At 41.7% G+C, this 21,823-nt stretch overlaps 3 protein-coding genes across 8 annotated transcripts in view; 2 read left to right on the plus strand and 1 right to left on the minus strand.

Annotated features, from left to right (window-relative positions):
- Positions 1-7,402, plus strand: part of LOC103174616 (elongation of very long chain fatty acids protein 1) — a 34,264-nt gene extending 26,862 nt beyond the window's left edge. For all 3 annotated transcript variants that reach the window (XM_042334831.1, XM_007887079.2, XM_042334830.1), the window contains exons 6-9: positions 2,598-2,654; positions 3,326-3,431; positions 4,312-4,448; positions 5,665-7,402. In XM_042334831.1, the coding sequence (XP_042190765.1) occupies positions 2,598-2,654; positions 3,326-3,431; positions 4,312-4,448; positions 5,665-5,949 (585 nt within the window). In that variant the 3' untranslated portion in view covers positions 5,950-7,402. The remainder of the gene's footprint in view (positions 1-2,597; positions 2,655-3,325; positions 3,432-4,311; positions 4,449-5,664) is intronic.
- Positions 7,403-7,868: 466 nt separating this feature from the next.
- med8 (mediator complex subunit 8) lies at positions 7,869-13,118 on the minus strand. 2 transcript variants are annotated; one of them, XM_042334832.1, is made up of 7 exons: positions 13,064-13,115; positions 11,827-11,948; positions 10,818-10,962; positions 10,045-10,185; positions 9,389-9,476; positions 8,707-8,952; positions 7,869-8,534 (listed from the first exon to the last, which is right to left on the minus strand). In XM_042334832.1, the coding sequence occupies exons 1-7, from the start codon at positions 13,076-13,078 to the stop codon at positions 8,470-8,472; spliced, it is 822 nt and encodes a 273-aa protein (XP_042190766.1). In that variant the 5' UTR covers positions 13,079-13,115; the 3' UTR covers positions 7,869-8,469. The 2 variants fall into 2 exon arrangements, with proteins under 2 accessions (XP_042190766.1, XP_042190767.1); XM_042334833.1 differs by having other exon boundaries at positions 7,870-8,534; positions 13,073-13,118.
- A 162-nt stretch (positions 13,119-13,280) lies between these two features.
- szt2 (SZT2 subunit of KICSTOR complex) overlaps positions 13,281-21,823 on the plus strand; it is a 73,054-nt gene continuing 64,511 nt past the window's right edge. For all 3 annotated transcript variants that reach the window (XM_007887076.2, XM_042334975.1, XM_042334976.1), the window contains exons 1-12: positions 13,281-13,318; positions 15,497-15,622; positions 16,263-16,436; positions 17,107-17,277; positions 17,974-18,105; positions 18,622-18,784; positions 19,231-19,337; positions 19,434-19,644; positions 19,761-19,931; positions 20,569-20,800; positions 20,910-21,039; positions 21,550-21,695. In XM_007887076.2, coding sequence (XP_007885267.2) covers positions 13,292-13,318; positions 15,497-15,622; positions 16,263-16,436; positions 17,107-17,277; positions 17,974-18,105; positions 18,622-18,784; positions 19,231-19,337; positions 19,434-19,644; positions 19,761-19,931; positions 20,569-20,800; positions 20,910-21,039; positions 21,550-21,695 — 1,790 coding nt within the window. In that variant the 5' untranslated portion in view covers positions 13,281-13,291. The remainder of the gene's footprint in view (positions 13,319-15,496; positions 15,623-16,262; positions 16,437-17,106; positions 17,278-17,973; positions 18,106-18,621; positions 18,785-19,230; positions 19,338-19,433; positions 19,645-19,760; positions 19,932-20,568; positions 20,801-20,909; positions 21,040-21,549; positions 21,696-21,823) is intronic.

Below are 21,823 nucleotides of genomic sequence, written 5' to 3' on the forward strand. Positions count from 1 at the left end.
AGAATCAAATACCTCCATCTAATGAGTTTAGGGTTAGGTCGTCAGTCCGTTTGAATTAGTGGCACTCTTGCCTCTGAGTCAGAAGGTTATGAGTTCAAGTCCTATATTCAAACGTTGAACTGATAGTCTAGGTTGACGTTCAAATGCAATGCCTGGAGAGGCATTCTCGGAAGTGGCATCTATTTGGGAACTCTCTCCCTCCCTCCCCCACCCCCCAACATATCCTTGCAAATTCTACTTTTTAATTGGTAAAAATCAGTAGTGGTTTTAAATAAAGATTTTCCAAGGCACATCCATCCTCTCGACATGAAAGGCGCTATACAAATGTAATTTTGTAGAATTGTACTGTAAACTTAATTAGTGCATTAAACTTTAAATTAAAATGAGTATAATTTGTTTTATTTCCACTCAGATGTGTAGGAGTAGCAATTTAATCAACTTTCTATCTGGAAAGAAGCTTGATGGGGGCAGAGGTTGTCCCAAGTATATCAAAAATTGGTTTTCATAAGGCTAAACCCTACTATTCAAAGTAAAAAGGTTAATGTCGTACTCTTCAATGCCACAGTTAATGTTCTTCCAGTCCATTAACTAGCTTCAATCATTAGTGTTCTAACTTTATTGATTCTCTGTGCAATTTCTCGGTTAGGTTCTCTCTGACTAATAGATTTGGACTCTGTTCTCATCAGTTATTCATTCTCTCCTGTTAGTCATTCATAACTACATTTTCCAGGAATTCTAGCAGTCAATGTAAGATCTGATGCTCTGTGTCTACACACTTGAAAAACTGACCTGAAATGTTTTGCCATATCCTCTGTCTTTACAGCTACCACTGTTTAGCAAATCTGACCAGCCAATAGTTAGTTTGGGTTTACTTAATTGGATTAGAAAGCAATTAGGTCCATGTACTGACCTTTTGGGTCTTGCGTTCTTCTCCAACCTGATATTACTGTACCTTTATTTGGGTGAAAGGACTTTCAGTTTGAAGACTTTTGTATGGACTTTGCCAAAAACTTTCTGATAAAATAAAGCAGAGGGTGTGCCAGAGACGCCAGACTGGTTTATCAGGGATGTTCTTCCCTTTCTGAAACGTGTTGCTTGTGAGGTCATTGCTCCCACATTTGTGTGGGACAGTTATTATGATCTGCCTGTTCATGTAGCAAATCTTTTGATGTGCTTTTATAATTAGTTTAACACATTCATTACCCTGCAATTGCTTAGTTTGTATTTTTCAACAGTACTTTATTTCCCAAATTGGGCGTTTTCTCATTTCGAAGGTATTTTTTTTTCTTTCTTTGACCTTAAATACTTTTTGTCCTGAATGTCGGTGGTGTTTGCCAAATAGTACAAATGTTTTTTTTTAATCTGCATTGGGGTTCTGTCACCTGTTTGGTTTTGTATGATCTGATTAATTGCAAGAACAACAACTTGTATAGTGCCCTTCACCCAAGGTAGCGTCTCAGAGCACTTAACAGTAATGGAGCCTTACTCCGAGCCGGGGTGGGGTGACTGTAAGCACGGTCGAAAAGGAAGGCTTTCAGGCGGGACTTAAAAAATGGGAGAGAGAGGGCAAGCAGAGGAGGGATTGAGTGAGAGTCTTCCAGAGCTGACTTGACTGGGATGAATAACTCAGACTTGATGTGAGATTCTCTTGCTGGGGTCCTAGGGATGAGCTCAAAGCATTATCTCTTCACAAAGATGTTCTCCTTATCTTTCCTGGGTGGTCTGTAGGAGGCCTCCAGTGTTGAATATTTCCTTTTGTTTGGTAGCTCAATCCGGAATATTCAATGTTGTCTTTTCCTGGGATAGTCAGTCACCTTCCTTTAATATCCAAATTATTTTTGGAATTTAGCCTCCTACTGTTTAGGAGTAGGAAATACTCCTACATTTTGTACCATTGTATTTTAAACTTCACTGCATACCTTTATATTTTAAACTCGGTGCCTTCACCTGGATGGAGCAAGACATGTTTCTGAAATCCCTAAATTATCGTTTATTGTATGCCTCTCACAGCAGCGTCATAAACCTGGTATCTTATGTTCATCTGTGGTTCTGTGTGAATTTTACGGCATAATAGTTACTGGGGTTGGTTCTCTGGACAGTGGAGAGATCATATTCAGTTTCGTTCAGGGCTGATATTTACTGTTAACATGCAGTACGGGGACAACAGTGCCATCTCCAGTTGTGTTTCCAGCTCTGCATCATCTGTGCACATTCCCATTTTTAAACAAGTCTTAAAACTCATTCTGTTGAAACCGAAATGTGTTGAGAATCAGTCCATTTTATTCTTCAGATCCCACCTGAATCCCTTCAAAAAAAGAAATAATAATGTGGTCGCTCAATCCACGACTGTTTGCGGGACACTGCTGTGCACAATTGGCTGCCCGGTTTCGCCCACAAAATAGTCACTCCACTTTTTTACAGTATATTCTGTGAAGCGCTTTGAGACGTTTCAATGACGTGATAAGGCACTATATCAAATGCAAGATTATTATTATTATTATGAATTTTTAATCTGGTCAAGTGTAATCAGGTTCTGTCTAGCTCTGCCAAGTGTGTCTCAAGCTCTAATACTAGTGTCCTGTTTTTTTCTCTCTCAGATGGTGCGAGTAGCATGGCTGTTTCTGTTCTCCAAATTCATTGAATTGCTAGACACTGTGAGTATCTCGTTTTTTTTTACACTGATATTTTGATTGGGCAGAAATTTTCTTCGATCTGGTTTAAATGGTCTAATTCCTTGGTAATTACGCCCACCAATTTTCTTCCCTCTTGTTTTAAAGGCATTTGACTCTTTTTTCTCCAATGCTGAGGTACACCTCCTTCAAGTGTGAGCTTTGAAAGTGTTGGCAGGTGGTTCTGACCGAGAGCATTGCAGCTGAAGTTGATTATCCATGTCCAGGATTTGCATATGAGTAGATCAAGGAGGAGTCTCAAATTATCAATACCTGAGACTCATTCAATCCCCTCAGCTGGGAGACTAACTTTATAGCACTGACCAGGATTTGAACCTGGGAACTTTTTTTTAAAAAAAAGCTTAGTTTTTGTCAAAGTCAGGTGTCAAAAAACCCTTACTGTCCAGTGCACTGGCATGTCTTTCCAGTGTGTAATTTTTGCTGTTAGTTTTCTTCCAGAGAAAATATTGTATCTTTTAGGAAGGATTCACACAGTAACAATACGATCGTCGAAATAAGTAGTTTGCTACAGTGTGCAACACGAATAATGTATTAATGTGATTCTGTTCTATTTCATTAAGATTGTTCTGTTTTACTGTGTACAGAACACTGCAAAGCTGGAAGTGATCTCTTTACATCTTGTTTTGTGTTTGAAGGTTTTCTTTGTCTTGCGAAAGAAGAACAGTCAGATCACCTTCCTCCACATCTTCCACCATTCGGTTATGCCCTGGACCTGGTGGTGGGGTATCAAGTTTGGACCAGGTATAAAGAAATTGGGCTGCGTGTTTTTTTAATTGGGTGCTTTCATTGGAACTTACATGATGTGTGTGGATGCTAATAGCTGATTCACAGAAATATCTAGGCCCATCGTTCTACATAAATCAGCTCGAACGTGGACCTGTTCAACATACAGAAAATCTGCCCTTAGTACTAAAACCTTCCAGTTGCATTTCAGTGTAAAATGTGCAAGGGACTGAATCTGCAAATTAATAGAACTTCTTCAGCTAGGCTATTTGCGGGAGAGTAACCACTGTTAATGACCCACCATTGGCTACTCTGCAACTTTCCCTGCAGGGTGAGACTAACTTCTGAACATAATGCCTTCTGATGATTGAAGGTGACAGCTTGGTACAGTTGGTAGTAGTTCTTGCCTTTAGTCAGAAGGTTGTGGATTCAAGTCCCATGGAGAAGTTCTGAGCACTTGGCTGACATTCCAGTGTAGTGCTGGAGGAGCACTGGATTGTTGTAGTTCTTCAGATGAGATGCTAAACCAAGGTCCCATTGGCCTGTTCAGGTGGATGTTAAAGATCCCATGACACTATTCATAAAGAGAAAGGAGTTTCTTCCAGTGTTTTGGTTAACAATCCTCTACATATAATTGATGATTCACCACAAAATACAGTCAATTCACTTGACAGTATATCCTGTGAAGTGCTTTGAGACATCTTCACAACATGATAAGGCGCTGTATCAACTGCAGTTCGGCTGCCATGTTTGCCTACATAGTTACTACACTTCACAATTAAAAATGATTCTGTAAAGCGCTTTGATGATTTGACGATGTGAATGTGCGATATTAAATGCAAGGATTAGTATTAATCTGATTGAAGTCATATTAATCTTTCCATTTCTCTCTTCTCAGGTGGCATGGGGTCCTTTCACGCTATGATCAACTCTGTTGTCCATGTTATCATGTACTTCTATTATGGACTGTCTGCAGCTGGCCCAGCATTTCAGAAGTACCTCTGGTGGAAAAAATATATGACAGCAATCCAACTTGTTAGTACATTTTTCTAAGATCTGGTGGTGGTTGTGTGTGGGGGGGGTGTGGGGTCACTTTCATGATGTAGTATTACGATCTCCCTGTTCCACTTTAATGAAGCTTTAGTGTACATGTCTTGATCGGGTGTTTATGCCGCATGTAGGGTTGAAGGGGAGAACAGCAGGGATGATGTTGTCTCAGTCTGGGTTGAGGGTGTGAAGGCTCCGTCCAGCATGAAAGGTGCTATATAAATGCAAGTTGTTGATGCATATATAGTTTGAGGAAAGGAGGAATCTTCTCTCTCTCATTCATAGAAACTGAAAAAACAGAATATTGACTCTGGCAGCGTGGAAGGAGCCCATGCCAACTGAGAAGAGAGAAATGGAAAGATTAACATGATTTCAATCATTGATTCTGCACATCATAATAATAATAATAATCCGTGCATTTGATATAGCGCTTTTCACGTCTTCCAAACGGCCCAAAGCGCTTCACAGAATAGACTGTAAAGTGAATTGACTGTATATTTGTGGGCGAACGCGGCACCCAATTGCGCACAGCAATGTTCCACAAACAGTCGTAGATTGAAGATGACCAATTTTTTATTGTTTTTTGTTTTGGAGGGATTATTATTAGGCTCTGTGTGGAGTAAGGAAACCTGCCCAAGGTTTCGCTCTGCCTGGAATTGAACTCAGGTCTCTTGCTTGCAAAGCGAGTGCTCTAACCACTGAGCTACAGGACTCCACATAGCAATTTGTTGAGGCTGGCAGCCCAATTGAACGGTTAAATTCCATATTATATGTCCTATAAATCCTAGTGCAGTCTCAGGTGACAATTCAATATTCAACTAGTTCTGAAGTGGACCCATGTTCACTTAACTGAATGATGCAAACGTTGGGATGTATAATTGAATCCAGCCAATTATTCACTATGATGACTAAAACACCAGGTGGCAAGTTTGACACGATCAATAACGAATAAATAGGAGAATTATCTTGTACAAAGTCTAATCTGCATGAAAGACGATTGAAATGAACAGTAGGTTCAAGAGACAACATGAAGCCTTGAGAGAGAGATTCTGGATAGAAGGGCGTTCAAGCATGTTGGGCCTCATGACCTTTTCACATGTATGTTTTCCACATGTTGCGCAAGAGTTAAGTGAAGCCCAGACAGGTTTTTTTGTGAAGCGCTCCATGTGATCACTTCAAACGATTTTCATTTTTCCTCTTTCAGGTCCAGTTCATCCTCGTCTCCCTGCATGTCACACAATACTACTTCATGTCTCACTGTGATTACCAGTTCCCTCTCTTCATCCACCTTGTGTGGATGTATGGAACATTCTTCTTTATTCTCTTCTCCAACTTCTGGTATCAGGCCTACACCAAGGGTAAAAGGCTGCCTAAAAACACACCGGAAAAACGAAAAGCAGCTGCAAAGAACGGCAAACTAGGGGTAGAAAATGGCAGGCACGTGGTGGAAAATGGGGAGGTGATGAATGGAAAAATGAAGATGAAGTAAAAAAAAAAGTAACATTTGTAATAAAACCAATTATTGTATTTTTGTTTTTTGAAACTTTAAGAGGGAGGGTGCAGCGATTTCACTTTTATACTTGACTAAAGAGTTTCTTGTCGATTTAATCACTGGCACTGTGTTGGAAGGGAACCTGGAAAACGGCTGTTGAATAATAGTTTTAAGGATTGAGTAACAAATGGTTTGTGATTAATCGATTCTGGATTTTGTTTGGAAATCATTGCACTTCTCTAATTGACATTGAATACAAAGATAAAGCAAAGGTAAAAATGTGATGTGCAAAAGATCCCACTCCGCCTGACTGGAAAAACAAAAAGCTGGTGGCACACAAGTCTGGGCTGTGAAGCTGGGTGTTGACTTGCCATTTTCTGAGTGGCTGAAAGTCCATCTCTGCTGTAACCATTACCTTAAATTCATAAGGAAATAAGCTTGTACCATAGTTGCCTTAAAACACTTCCAAAAAAACCTGCAAAGAATTAAACCCCATGCTGTTGTCAACTTTAATCACAATTCATACCGAGCAATTTAAAACTGCTGTTTTATTCACACTTGAAATAGCCCTTAGATGGCTTACAAAGCCAAGTTTTTCTTTTGAGGATTTATATCTAATTTAAAAAGTTTCAGCTTCCAGCACTAAGTGTAACTTTGCTAATTCTAAATTAGGCATTTTAGGAATTCATATTTTTACTTAATATAATCAGTGTTGCAGATCTGCGTTCAGCCCCTTGTGAACTATAGAAACGAGGGAAGTTGTATTAGAAAGTTTGATGGCCCATACCAGGGAGTGAGAGAACTCGTTAGTGTTTTGGGGCCTAGCACTTGCCGGTTACCCGAGGTGATTGAGTCCCATGAGTATTTCTATTCTTGCCATATCAACAAGGGAAGGTAGTTGACAGATAATGTTCAATCTGAGTAGTGAGATCTATTTGGCATTCCCTGGGGAGCAAAACCTACCTGAAATCTAGATGTAGCTGCAGTAACAATTAGTCACTCTGTAGGCAAGTCACCATGCTTCATCCTTCATTCCATTAGAAAATTTAAATTGCTGATCTGATTTTCTTCCCTCCCCTTGCCCAGGGGTCAGGCTGGGGAGGTAACAAACTGGAACTCAGGCTGCTTTTGGTTTCCCTGGAACTGTGTATGGAGATCAGCATTATGTGAACTAGCCCTGGAGTATAATTGCCAAAATAGTACCCTCAAGTTTATTAAACTTCATGAGAATGTGGGCAATGACAAGCCGTCTGACATTGACACTGAGAGCAGTAATGGTATATCTTTAATTCTTTGCATTATCTAATTTTCCTTGTTGCAGTTGGGACAGATATCTTGAGGAAAGGCAATGAAGAAAATAACTCTGGAAACCATATTTGGGATTATGATATCAAAGTGAAAGTTTGAATAGGAATTCTCTCTGTGCTGAAATAAAAACACATTGAACACATGAAAGCTTGGGCTCTCGTCTGTCTTGCAAACTTTGTCATTCACCACTTTAAGCAAAGGTTCATTACTTGACTTGAAGTTAGCAAGCTGGTTTTAAAAACGTGTTCTCGAAACATTTGCAGCTATCTTAAGTCTTGCATGATGTGTTAAGACAGTGATTTTAATATTAGAATCTGTGTAGTGTATTCTGTTTGCTTTGCCTCGCACTAAATTCATGTACATTAGTTTTTATTAGAAGCATACATTTGTTCCTTTTCTCATTTCTTCCTCAAAATAATTTCCTTTCAACTCCATTCTGCCATAAGTTGTTTTTTTCTAGGAGGCATAGAATCATTTAACTCTTTGCCCTGATTTCAATCTTTGGTGCATGCCCAGGTGATCTCTGAATATGTGGTGTTCACTAATGCAGCAGGGACTTTCTGTGATCATTTGCTAATGTATCACATGTACCTTGCATCAGATTGTAAAGAGTTCTCCAATTCTATTGTTTGATCAAAATAGTACTTTATTAAGGAGTTGACAGTTACATACTTTACAGTTAGAATAAAGGCGACCATTATAAATGATACAGCATTTATAAAAAAAATGAACAGAGAGCTGAGTAAGAATTTAGCCCCATATTCACTTGACCTGGGACCTTGAAATGCTCATTATCTGGTTCACTTAAGTGGAGACTCAGCAGTGTGTAACCTGAACAAAATGAAATGTAAAATATTTGACCTGATGCACTGCCAATCAGTAAAAAGTCAACCACTTAATTTGTGAAAAGATGACAGTAGTATAGTCAAAAGTAAAAAAACAAAAAAACTACACTTGAGAACTGCTGGGATTTATGCAATTTTGATTTGATTTGCATGGGACATTATAAAAGTAGACATTTCCTCAATAAAAGGTATTGTATATCTTTTCAAGGTTTGTGTTTTACAATTGTGCTGTACACATCAACTGAAATGAATTAAATGATCTGGACGCAACCTGCAGGCAGCATGTCACTCTCGGTAAGTGATTCGGTTTCCAGTTGTAACTCCAGCTACCTTGAGGTTTCAACTTGCTGTTCAAACCTGTGGCTCATCTCTGATATGGGTGCATTGATGCGGATTTTATGTTGGTTTTTATGGTGCTAGGTATCTTACCTGGGAAGGAATGAGAGAATATCACAAAGATGGCAGTGCAGTACGATGTAGCCCACGGGTTAGTCAGGAGAATCCGGGAATCCAGATCTGATTTAAGTTTGAAATAGTTTCTGAAAATTTGCAGGTTTCAATGTGTCAAACAGAAAATGTGAGACAGACATTCTGTACATACCTGGCTGGCCTTGTGGGGGCACCTGGGCTGCCATTCCCTGCTGTTGGTTTGGCCCACTCTGCATCGATACCTGAGCCATACTTGGTCCCCCTGGAAGTCCAGCTCCTGGTAAGGTCTGACCTGGTGGTACTGGCCCACCAGGCCCTTGTGGCCTTATCGGTTTGGACAATCCCCTTCCAAACCCAACTGCGGCCACTAGGGCATTGGTGTCTGCAGGGTTAAACGTCTGTTTGCTTTGACGCAAAGCTAGGAGAAAAATGAGTTGAATTATTGAAATTCTATTTCTGTCTACTCCAGTAATATTGTTACACTTGCAGCAAAAGAGATGTAGCTGCAACTAGATATTTGATTGTTAACAAAGCAGTGCGGAAAGATATAAATAGTAATAAAAAACATAGATGAGGTCAAGCTGAAGTGGTGAACGGCCAACGTGGATTGCCCCTTATTTACATAAGCCAACAATGAACCATGAAATTGTTTGGTTTGTATAGAGATCTTGTGATTCTGTAAATATTCACAAGTAAAATAATTTGCGTATTAAAATCCAGTCATAGAACTACGTGGTTGACATTTATTAATCGACTAGCTTAACGTTGCATGCATCTCTAGATCCAGAGCATTTGTTTTCAAAATCATTCTCTTTTTAAACTTCCCACATTACAGTAAACCACCCGATGCATACCTCCGCTCTCAGACTCGCGCTCCTCTCGAGTGTTGTTGAGTTTATCCAGTAAAATTCCACACATTTTGTTCAGTGATTGAATCTGTTTCTGCATTGGGCAGTCAGGAGGAGAAATAATACAATCAAAATCAGGACATTAAAAACTACCTCAGCAGCAGACTCCTTTGATAATTTCCAATCAAGTTAATATTACTGTAAAATAGTATTTTATAGTAATAAGCCTTGCATTTGATATAGCACTTTATGCTTCCCTCGAGACGTCAGAAAACGCTTCACAGAATATACTATAAAGTGAGTTGACTATACTTTGTGGGCGAAACGCGACAGCCAATTGTGCACAGCAGTGTCCCACAAACAGTCGAGGATTGAGTTTTAGGTTTGTTTTGACTCATTTAGATTGTGAAATTGCTCATCTGCTCCAAGGATTTGCATTTTTGATGACAAATTATTCCAGTGGTCAAAGTCGACATGATTGATAACTAAATGTAAATATTATTGTAATTTTACCGAGCAATCTGATGTTGGAAATGGTGACCTCTGTTCTGAATATATTTCAGGTGCTGGCTGCCATTCATAATCAGCCAAACACATACTACATGATCGTTTTGCTCACCCACAGACCCAATAAAATCTCAACCAACCAACTGAAGTCATACCTGGGCCACATCAGGTGCCAACCGTGCTGCGTCTGCACTCAACTGCTTCTCCTGCTCTTCCACCTCTGGATCTGGTTTAGTCCGAAGGTGATCTGGTACCACTTCATGACTGAAAACAGGAACGCGACCCTCTGTTAGTTTCTATGGAAATAAAACAGCAAATGGGAACCTGTGAAAGAAATGGATAGAAAGATGCCGTTTGGCCCATTGAAGCTCATCAAAATTACAATTGCCTACGGAATTGAAAGCATTTCAGGTTATCATCCCGGTAATTCTGGATTTTCCTTTTTAGATTTTTTTTATTGTAAAAAAAACACTTCCCTCTAAAATGTTACCTGTCCTGTAAACTCTTATCTGTGTTTTAAGTGTATTCTTTGGTAGTCTCCAGATAGAACATATAGAAATGATAAATGAATAACCAAGATTTTCAACTCCCACCACTCCCCAGTCAATCATATAGAATAGACATCTGCCATTGGATCTCAATGGAGTCAAGTCATTGCCAATATTACACATATACTGGGACAGGGCCCCTGATGTGAGCAGTGCTATATAAATGAAAGTTGTATTTCTTCCTCCTAGAATTACTAGCCTGTTCTAAAACCATGTTGTTTTGTTTCTTGTAAACCAGGATAAAAATGTAATCCCTCCGGCCCCTGGAGTCCGTTCAACTCACAAAAGGCCATATTTTATGAACGATTACGTTAATATAAAATGAGAAACAAGGTTTGAGAAAGTTCCGGCTTTTACTAAGAAATAGACTTAGAACGTACCATCAATTCATCATCACGATCTGGACAAAGCAGCAATGGAATGATGACCTGGTTCCTTAAGAGTGGTGTTTTTTCATTCCTCAGGAGCTTGTTCAAAGTGTTCAACTGCCCTGATACCAAGGCAAAGTTATCCAACACTGAGGGCCTTGAAACATACAACACAAGTTTGCATATAACTTGAGAGAACTTTAAAACATAACATCTATAATAATCCTTGAATTTGGTATAGCACCTTATCACGTTGTCAAGACACCTCAGAGGGCTTAAATTTAGTTGATGACACCCAAATGTTTCAAATGAGCCTGAAGCAGTTGGCAGAAACCGTGCCAAATCACAGCTTGACTTTAATTCTATTCAATTTAAAAAAAAACCTGGCTGTGCAAGATTTATGGAGGGTTAATATTTTCACTTTAGGTGAGGGATCTCTGTGTGAGAAAGTAAAGCCACTTTACTGCATTCTTAGCATCCTGAACTTCTAAGATCAGAGGTTAATTGTAATGCTTTATTTCATAGTTGATCCTGACATTCGGGTAGCTTTATTACCAAAGTACCAGCATACACTTTAGTATTTTTGTTCAGCGCCTTGGGACGTCCTCCCGACGTGAAAGGCGCTTTACAAATGTGATTTTGTATTGTAAGTGCTTAAAACGTATAAAACCAGTTGGCCCAGAATCAACCAACATAGTTTCAGCAACTGAGCATATATCTTGAACAGTTGTGTGTGAATCTAGCTGTAACTTTCTCCGTGAATGAACATCATGTTACATTCTCTTTGCCAACCCGTTTGACTTCATTGTACCCGGGTTCCTTGTACATGCAGTCCCAGGTGGACAAACATCATGCGTAGAGCTAGATTGCAGCAGGGCTTTGAGACACAGTATTTCTATCAAAAGCAGCTGACGTAGGATTGTTCCTACTGATGTTGAAATACATATACTGATCCACATATAGACGAGCAAACAGGCAAACACCAGCATGAGGATAGAAAACAAAAATATCAGCTGTTTACCAGTTCAATCTCTCGTATTCATTTTCCAACTTGTGGATGAAGCTTGCCAGTGAGCTTTTCAGATCAGCAACACGGCTAATAATAGTGTCAACGGATGCCTCCAACTGCTTTTCTTCCCGTGGCTGCGAAAGATTCACATCAAACTTTTACAGTAAATATTTTAGCGGTCCCACAAAATCTACAGTCCATTCACTTTACAGTCTGTTCCGCGAAGCGCTTTGAGACGTCTCGAAGACGCTCCGTCAAATACAAGGATTATTATTATTATTATTATTACTTGTTATTAAAAATCCTGGCGTACAATTCCCCGTGAAAGGCACAGCTGATACCCGGTGCTCAGTGAGTCAATCTCAGTCAGGGGATCCTTTATGTGTGGGGGGGGGGGGGTTAAAAGAGAGAGAGAGAGAAAAAGAGAGAGGAAAGCGTTTATCTGCTTCGAATCAGCACTTGTCTGTCAGTGGGCGTCGAGGTGTGGGTGTGTGTGGGGGGGGGGGGGTGTGTGGGGGTGTGGGTGTGTGTGGGTGTGTGGGGTGTGGGGGGGTGTGGTGTGTGTGTGTGGGGGGGGGTGTGGGGTGTGTGTGTGGGGGGGGGGTGTGTGGGGGTGTGTGTGTGGGGGGGGGGTGTGGGGGTGTGTGTGTGTGTGGGTGTGGGGGGGGTGGGTGTGTGGGGGGGGGGGGGGGGTGGGGGGGGGACAGGAGGAAATCTTTTGAGAGCTGCAGCCACAGTGGATGTCGAGGGACAGAGACAGAGAGGACCGACTCACTCACTCAACTCCGGCTTCAAGGCCAGGATTTCTGATCAGAAACCCGGGGTGTGTGGGGTGGGGTGGGGGGGAATCTCAAGACCCCCCCACACTGCCTCCCTCCCTCCCTCCTCTCCCACTCCTCGGTGGGGGTGGGGGGGGAAACAGGAGGTGTCACGAACAGCCGCCATTCGCTGTGAGGCGCTGACGATGCCGAGCACAGCCTCGCGCACTCCGGTGAGTGAGTGAGTGAGTGAGTGACGAGGAGACGGGGCCCGGGACACGGCGGCCGAATGTCACCTCTGACGGGGGCGAGAGTCACGAGACGGGGATAACACCCGGTGCCCGGACACCCCCGACCCGCGGGGGGGAAACGAGCGGCCCGACCCCACCTCCCACCCCCGGGGGCGGTTGACTGTTACTCTCCCCCCCCCCCACAGGGTGTTGTGCCAGACCCGGGTCTCCCCGATACCCCCCACTCCCCCGGTAACGGACCCCCGGTACCTGCATCTCAGCGGCGGACGGCGGTTCCGGGGCAAAGGTCAAGGGGTCGAGCGGCGCCGTCACTGTTTCCGGGTCACGGGGCGGCGCTGGGCTTCCGCCCACCACGAGCGATGGGCGCGGAGCGGCGGCGGCGGCGGCGGCTCTGACTGACTGACTGACCGACCCCGTCCCTCACCCCCTCCCCCCACCCCCCCCCCCCCCCCCGGGGGGTTCTCAGCCATGAACACCGGCGACAGAGACACTGAGGTAAATGGGGCCGTTGGGAAATGGAGGGGATCCGCGGGTCACACAGACAGCGAACAGTGAGCATCGCCCGAGGGAGCGGAGTGGGACTGTCACCACCACTGTACACTGTGACTGTCACCACCACTGTACACTGTGACTGTCACCACTGACACTGGGACTGACACCACTGTACACTGTGACTGTCACCACCACTGTACACTGTGACTGTCAACACCACTGTACACTGTGACTGTCAACACCACTGTACACTGTGACTGTCACCACCACTGTACACTGTGACTGTCAACACCACTGTACACTGTGACTGTCACCACCACTGTACACTGTGACTGTCACCACCACTGTACACTGTGACTGTCACCACCACTGTACACTGTGACTGTCACCACCACTGTACACTGTGACTGTCACCACCACTGTACACTGTGACTGTCAACACCACTGTACACTGTGACTGTCAACACCACTGTACACTGTGACTGTCACCACCACTGTACACTGTGACTGTCAACACCACTGTACACTGTGACTGTCAACACCACTGTACACTGTGACTGTCACCACCACTGTACACTGTGACTGTCAACACCACTGTACACTGTGACTGTCAACACCACTGTACACTGTGACTGTCAACACCACTGTACACTGTGACTGTCACCACCACTGTACACTGTGACTGTCAACACACTGAGCAACATCACTGTACACTGTGACTGTCAACACACCACTGTACACTGTGACTGTCAACACCACTGTACACTGTGACTGTCACCACCACTGTACACTGTGACTGTCAACACACTGAGCAATATCACACTGTACACTGTGACTGTCAACACTGAGCAATATCACACTATTGTGTGACTGTAAACACAGTGAGCAATATCACACTACACTCTGGCTGTAAACACTGAGCAATATCACACTGTTCACTGTGATTGTAAACACACTGAGCAGTATTGCACTGTACACTGAACTGCAGTACACAGTGTGAACTATCACCCTGTTTGCCATGTAAACTCTCTGTCTTTGGGACGTCGCAGCACTTTGGGACGTCCTCTTGACGGCCCTGTACAAATGTAATCTTGTTGTTGTATATTAAACTGCATAACAGTCTGAGATAAATACAGCTGGGAATGGCATGCAGGAAATGAATAGTGAAACTGTAACTGAATAGTGAAAATGTAATTGAATAAACGAAATACAGAGGAAGTAACGTAAACACAGTACTGCATTTTAATAATTCTGCATTTGATACAGTGATTTTGTTTTGAAGTGTTTCACAGGATTTACTCTAAAATATAGTGATTATATATTGTAGGCAAACATATGTATGTTATGTGCAATAAGTAAACCTTTTGTAAGTATTGTACAAAACTATAAACAGTAATTGAGACAGAGATAAATACAGGTTGAAATAGGAAATTAATTGGTATTAGTTAACTGTAACAGGTTAAGTAAATAAACAAACAGAAATGCAGACTATGCATATTCTTATAATGGTGCCCACAGCAACAAACAATGTCCTCTGACCAGGGTTTTGATTGTGTATGTGCCACTTGTTACTTTGCTGAATTGCTTGTTACTTCTGTATACTTTGGCGCAGATTAACTGTTTTGAGCAGCAATCCAGCAGAGGGCTTGATGTTGAGAAGCCTAAAGTGCATTTTTAACACTTAACAAAATGTTGCAGGTTGAGGGGTAATCTTGTCAGTATTTTTTACGTTTTTATTAAATTTAGTTATCCGCATGTCATGTTCGAATAGATAACACTACTTTAAGACCAATACACTCATTTAATACTAATAATGATAATGCTTGGATTTGATATAGTGCTTTTCACGTCTTCTAGACAACAACAAAATTACATTTATAGAGAGCCTTTCACGTCTCAAAGCGCTTCACAGAATACTGTAAAGTGAATTGACTCTATATTTGTGGGTGAAACGTGGCAGCCAATTGTGCACAGCAGTGTCCCACAAACAATTGTGGATTGAAGTAACCAATTTAATATTTTTTTCCTGAGGGATTATTATTAGGTGTGTGGAGTAAGGAAACTTGCCCAATGTTTTGCCTTGCTGGGAATCAAACTCAGGTCTCTCACTTGAGAGGCGAGTGTTCTAACCACTGAGCTACAGGACTCCCATTTAAACTTGAATATACATTCCTTAATCAGGTGGAGGAAGCAGGACAGGTTTTCCTGCTTATGAAGAAAGAATATCGGATTTCGCGCAATGTGAGATTAGCTTGGTTTCTCAGCAAGCTCAACCAATACATTCGACCAACGCCACAGTCTGAGCTGGTGAGTGAAAGGGGGAGAAATGGGGTGTGGGATGGCTACAATTCATCATAACTTGTCTCCTCTTTGCCTTTTCTTCTTTCCTTCTCTCTATCTATCCGCTAATTTTTCTCATGCTGTTCTCACAGGTCGCTCCCAAGGATCTCGTGGTGCAAATAAATGTGTATTGTGCATGTACTCTGGAACTACTTCTCATTGTTTTGTGATTGAAACAGCAATCTTATATCTTTATGTGGTAGGGTTCAGTCTGATTACTCATTAGTTTAGAATCTCCTAATACTTCCTTTCCCTGTCTACATACAGAGGGTTTTTCCCCTTCCACTCTGGCAATCATGTGCTGCCTCAACTAAGTAAACATTTTTAGATGATTTTTTGGGTACTAAGTGTCAATGGGTTCACCTACAATTGGAACATTGCAGTAAAAGCTGGATATGTACTTGCTCAATGCTTGGACATGCCCCCTATTTGGCAAGATGTACCCTCCATTCCAGCCGTAGAGAAATTTCCATGCATGTGTCGAACTCTGTCTGGTTGGGATGCTCTTGTGCATAGTGATGGGTTTCTTTGTGTCAGACACCCCATTGACCCCCAAAAATGAATTGCATCAATTATTTTCCCTCTTGTTTCTTAACTATTCTCGCAGATCACATCTGACAATGAGCTGGATATTCTCAGTATCCTCCCAAAAGGCTGGCAGTCAGATGAGACTGTTGGCATTCACACCTACCAGCTTGTGCCCTCTTCTTACATTACATTTCTTGCACGGCGATACCGCTTTGTTATTGAGCTGGACCTCAGTCCATCTACAGGAATTGTGGTGAGTAATTATTATCTAGGGGAGTGAATAAAAGGGAAGTGTATTGTTTGTTCATCCATAATTTTTAATGTTTAAAGCTGAATGCTTTGCACCTACTGATGTCTATCAGTTGCCCTTACTTACCAAATTGAGCTACTGGTTAAAGTAACCCGGAATTGCCTTTTTTTAAACAAAATGTTTCCTCTGTGTAATGAATGACTGGTGAATGGAGGGGATTGCTGTGCTCAATGCACTATTTTTGATCATGATTTTGATTAAGATCCAAAGTGTCTGCTCACAGGCTGGTTTGAATTTAACAAGGGATAACAATTAGCAGAGCAATAGAGGTACCTCTTCCTTTTGACTACTATGATTATGAGTAATTCAAAGGAATGCACTACTTTGATAGAATTGATCCACTGATCAGATGGAAATGGTAAAGCACGGGAAGTGATGAATATAAATCGGCTTCTCAATAGCTTAGTTCCCCCTGAGGCAGACAGCTCCACAGTACTCCAAGGCACTGTTGATGACAGACCAGCCAGCCGGGCTCATCGGCAGGACCTGGAGTGGCACAATAGCTAATTTTAACTGCAGTAGGAATTGGGAAATTAGGATTGCCCTCTTCTAACTATTTTTCAAACTTTCATTTATTTGTTAAAAAAAAATAAAAAGTGGATGCTTTTTGTAGGATGATTCCACAGGAGAATTGATTTTCGATGAAGTGTTTCATGCACTTTCAAGGTGTCTCATGGAGTTATCACGACCCTTCAAAATACCGGGTACAGATGTAATGTTTCAGCCAGAAATCTTCATTACTATTCTTGCTTACTCGTCCATCATTGGATTGCAAACTCATCAGGTGAGCTCCATGCTGATGTCAAGAATTTAGAGTTAACTAACATTATTATCATGTACAAGTCTTATTGAAACTACCTTCATCTAGCACGCGTTATATGTAACATCCAGTCATTAATTTGATTTGGAATATTCTGAAAGGTCCACTAAGATTTTTGATGTTGCTAAAATTAACACCATGTCTCGTGTGTGGCCGGTGGGGTGGAGGAATACGAAGGTAAGTAAGCAAAACCTGTGGTTTTGAATTGACTGTGAGATGAAACAGCGCCGACAAACCATAGCAAGTCTGCAGTAGTCCAAGGCAAGTGGTAGTATAGAAGTGTCTCCAGTTGGTAGTATAGAAGTATCCTGAATACTGCAATCTGAAGCCCTAACAAAAAGGTAGTCTAGGTGGACAAGTTGTACGGTTACCTATTTTAAAAATTGGGAATGCTTCATTCTGAAGCTAGATACAATACAAAATTACATTTGTATATAGCGCCTTTCACGTCGGGAGGACATCTCAAGGCGCTAGGTGTAAGAAGTAGGAACCAAGCACTCTCTAGATCACTTAAAGATAAGTACTTCATTGTTCAAACAATTGCGCTGTCTTTAGGTTGCAGTTAAATCTACTGTTGTTCTTCAAGTATGTATGTGCCTGCTGGTTTCTTTCAGTAGGTAACTGTCCTTTGATTCTCACGAGTGCCTGTGTATGCCGTAGGTTCTTGTACAAGGTTGTCTGCTGGATCAAATTAACCTGGAGACCTTCCTTCAGAACATTTATCTGCAGCTAAGAGCATTTGAAAACAATGTGGCTGAGGTTCTTCAGCAACACTACAATCCCAAAGTACAGGTAAGGATCTTATTTAAAAAAACACTAATCTATATAATGGAGCAATCCAAACCCAAGGGATCAGACTCATAACCCTGTCACCAAGCAGCCCGCATCTAATGGACTAGTCTATATCTTGTTAAAATTGACTTAATCCACACAAACCTAATATTTGTGAAGCGTGTCTCTGTTGAGACTAAGAGAATCAAGTTTGATTTCTGCTGTTGTAACAGTTGGCAGGCGAATGGATTTCAACCTCTCAAAACAGATCCCCACAGAGTATTGGTTTAAAATTATAATTAGACACTGATTTAATTCTCAGAGAGGCTGGTGTAGAAATAGAAGTAGAAATTTGTTTCACCAGCCAGATGTCTAACCTACGCAGAAACCCATCACCATGCTTAAGCATATCCTAACCAGTGTGTGTGTGTGTGTGTGTGAGGAGAGGGGAAAGGGATTCTTGGATGGTTAGAATTTCTTAGTTTCGTTTTTCTAGTTGCTAATCTCTGTTTTCCACCGGTTATCTCTTGATCACAGTCCGACAGATCTGTTTTATCCCAAGGGGATGCAAATGATGTCTACTATGAACAACCTTCACGAAAAATGACTTTTTCCATGGTAACGTCTGATATGGGGCTTGTCAACATGATCCGCAATGGCATCCTGGCACTTCAGTTACTTCCATCCAATTCCAGTGCAGGTAGGGTTTGCCGATGATTGCACAACTCCAATCTGAGTTTTAAATCCTTTTTCTTGGTATCCAGGTATAAGCCTGTCTTGTTACTTTAAGTATTGCAGATTGATTATTGAAACTTCCTATCTTAACAGATCAATTGATTCTCTGTGGAATAGCAGCTTGTGGGATGTCCTATTGATTTATAGCTCTTACTACACTGTTTTTGTGTGTATGGGTCATGTGTGTCAATCACTCATTGTCTTGCCTCACAACATGGTGAGGTACTTGAGAGTAGCTGAAGCTTGTAGAACTGTGTTCTACAGTGGATACACCACATTCAGGATAGAATGGAAGAAAAAAAGTGGCACAAGAATATTGTTATAAAAAGAACATGGAAGCTACACCATTGATACAGAGGTTGTGAGCTTTCGTTGTTATGTTCCCAAAGAATGAGTTTATTTCTCTTTCAGGTATAATTATCATCACTGATGGTGTGACAAGTGTACCAGATGTTGCAGTGTGTGAAACGTTACTAAACCAACTGCGCTGTGGCACAATCGCCTGTTCCTTCATACAGGTGCGGTTGCATTTCCAAACCGATTTTTATGCCTCAGAAACAATCACTTTATCTCTATAATGCTTCTGTAATTACCTACCCATCTATTTCCTGCAGGTTGGAGGTGTGTACTCGTATGACTGCAGCTTTGGTTATGTACCAAATTTGGAGCTGATGAAGTTTATTGCAATGGCAACATTTGGATCCTACATGTCTACATACCCTGAAATCACTGAAGGTTGTCTCAGTATGAATGCGTACCACAAGGCATTTCTGCTGTACAGTTTCTTGAGACCTGGAGAGCCTATGAACCCAGAGTATTACTGTGGTAAATACCTTACTACTTACAAGGAGTAGCTCTGTTGATTTACTTATTTTTTACACTAAAACATTTTTGACCCTTGTATTCCAGTTTTACTTCTGCTTATTTTACTCTAAATCTAGCTTCGCAGCACAAAGTGTTCAATGAGCACCTGGTATCCGCCAGCAGCAATCCTGCATTAGCTATGAGACGAAAGAAGCACACTGAGAAAGAAGTGCATGCAGACCTGATCAGTGTGGTATCTGTTCGACTGCGTGAAGGCTACACTGTCAAAGAAGTTAACTTCACTAAAGGTACAAAGAAATGGAGATGCAATGAGGGTCAGCTTTGTGGAGTGGCATTGAGTCAAGGGGGCTACAGTGAGACTTGGTGGTCAGATGAGCACAGCTGTAGTTCCAGGCAGGTTACACCTTCTCCAGAGTAGGCCTTGATTTTGCAACCCATGAATGCGTGTCACACATTTGATAGTAGACCCAAAGTTATGTTTTCTTGGTCCTCTGTTCCTCAGAGCGCAGTGAAGGTGATTGTGTCTTTGATGGGTCAGATCAAATTATAACTGGCCAGTCTTTTGTAAACGCATGCAAAGAAAATTTATATGAAGTATTCTTTTGATATAAATACTTTTAATTTGGAGGGTTTACTATTTTATTTACTTTCCATCCTTCCCCCTTTTTTGTTTCCCGCACTTGATGACAGAAATCAAATAAATGCTGAGTACCAATACCCAATATAACCTGCCATGAGCAGTCATGCAAGAGCAGCCTGTGTTGACTTATACATTAATCCATTTTTTTCTCTATGCCACTACATGGTGCCTCCCTAATGGCTAAGGTGGGTTAGACAACATGATGTTTAGTGAATTGCAAGAACAAATTTGTAAACCAAATTTTGTGTGCCGTGCTATTAATTCTAATTCTTGTTTGATTTTAGGAGGTGCCCAGTTGGAAGTGAAGCTGATGTTGCTGTGGAAACACAACATGAGAATCGAATACTTGGTGGTAGCCTCGTGGCCGCTGGATCCAGGCAAACGCATGACCTGGGTGGAGGTGACCATGGAGGGCAGCTATGACATGCTCCATGATATTAGCTGTACGATGAGGAAACCAATAACGAGTCCATATCGAACGACAGTTATCCGCCGTTTTTGGAACACTCTGCAAAGGTAAGGGCTTAGTAAAGAAGAAGTCTGGATGTTTCTCTACCATAGAAGGGAGAGTAATATCTCATCTGTGGAGAGAAAATAATGATTGTTCGCTTGTACTTTTGCTTAGTATCAATCAGACGGATCAGATGCTGGTTCATCTCAAATCCTTCAACACTATTCCTGAACACTACACTATACCAGAGAGCACAAAGAATGGTGTCCCACTGTTCTACATTCCTCCAGGATCTACCACACCGGTAATGTTCAGTCTTGACACTTGCATATCTATTATGGGATATTAGCCCAAGAATGGTATTGGGGATCTGAAAGGAGGAAACAAATCAAATGTTTAAAATGTCCACACAGTTGTTGGGTAAGTGCACCATGTGGTGTGGGTGTGTGCTGCTTGGAGCAGAAATGCCTTTCATTGTATTACTCATCTATGCTGAATTAATTGGACTTAAGCAGAGCCATAGTGGGTGCTATAATAGTCCTTGGCATCCAAGAGCTGGGAAGTTATTTATACTTTTCAGTCTTTGATTACTATCCACTGATCCCTGCTGGAAGCAGGCAGGTATGGATACCAATTAAGGCTAGTCATGTAGCCCTCACGATTAAAAGCCTACTAGCAGTCCTCAAGAAATGGCCCCTTGAGTGAGACGAACTGGTTGTGGAGGAGGAATATAATATAATAATAATTCTTGCATTTGAGTATGGGAACTTGTCGCACATTGTAACAGATTCTGCTAAGTGTGTATTGTGTTTAGGTGCTCTCACTGCAGCACAGTGGATCCAAGGACTCCAGCCAATCACAGTTTTCCTCTTACTGGAAGCCTGTTCTCTCCATGGACGCCAGCTTCTGGCAGCGGTGGCTTCACATGCATCGCATTGGCATCCTGCTGGAACATGACATGTAAGTTTCTCTCCATCTGGTTTCCACTAACCTTGCACCTTTTATCCGGGTTTTTCATATGAACCCCATAACAACCAGTGTTGCATCTGTTTCGCCGAATGATTCTGTGTGGACTCATTGATACTTAC

The sequence above is a fragment of the Callorhinchus milii genome, unplaced genomic scaffold (assembly GCF_018977255.1).
Source record: "Callorhinchus milii isolate IMCB2004 unplaced genomic scaffold, IMCB_Cmil_1.0 Scaffold5, whole genome shotgun sequence".
Taxonomy (NCBI): Eukaryota; Metazoa; Chordata; class Chondrichthyes; order Chimaeriformes; family Callorhinchidae; genus Callorhinchus; species Callorhinchus milii.

Coding starts and splice junctions, on each gene's coding strand:
- med8 (XM_042334832.1), bottom strand. Junction 10,186..10,817: donor ATCGTGATGATGAATTGATG/GTACGTTCTAAG, acceptor TTATTTCCATAG/AAACTAACAGAGGGTCGCGT. Junction 8,535..8,706: donor GCCCCCACAAGGCCAGCCAG/GTATGTACAGAA, acceptor ATTCCTTCCCAG/GTAAGATACCTAGCACCATA.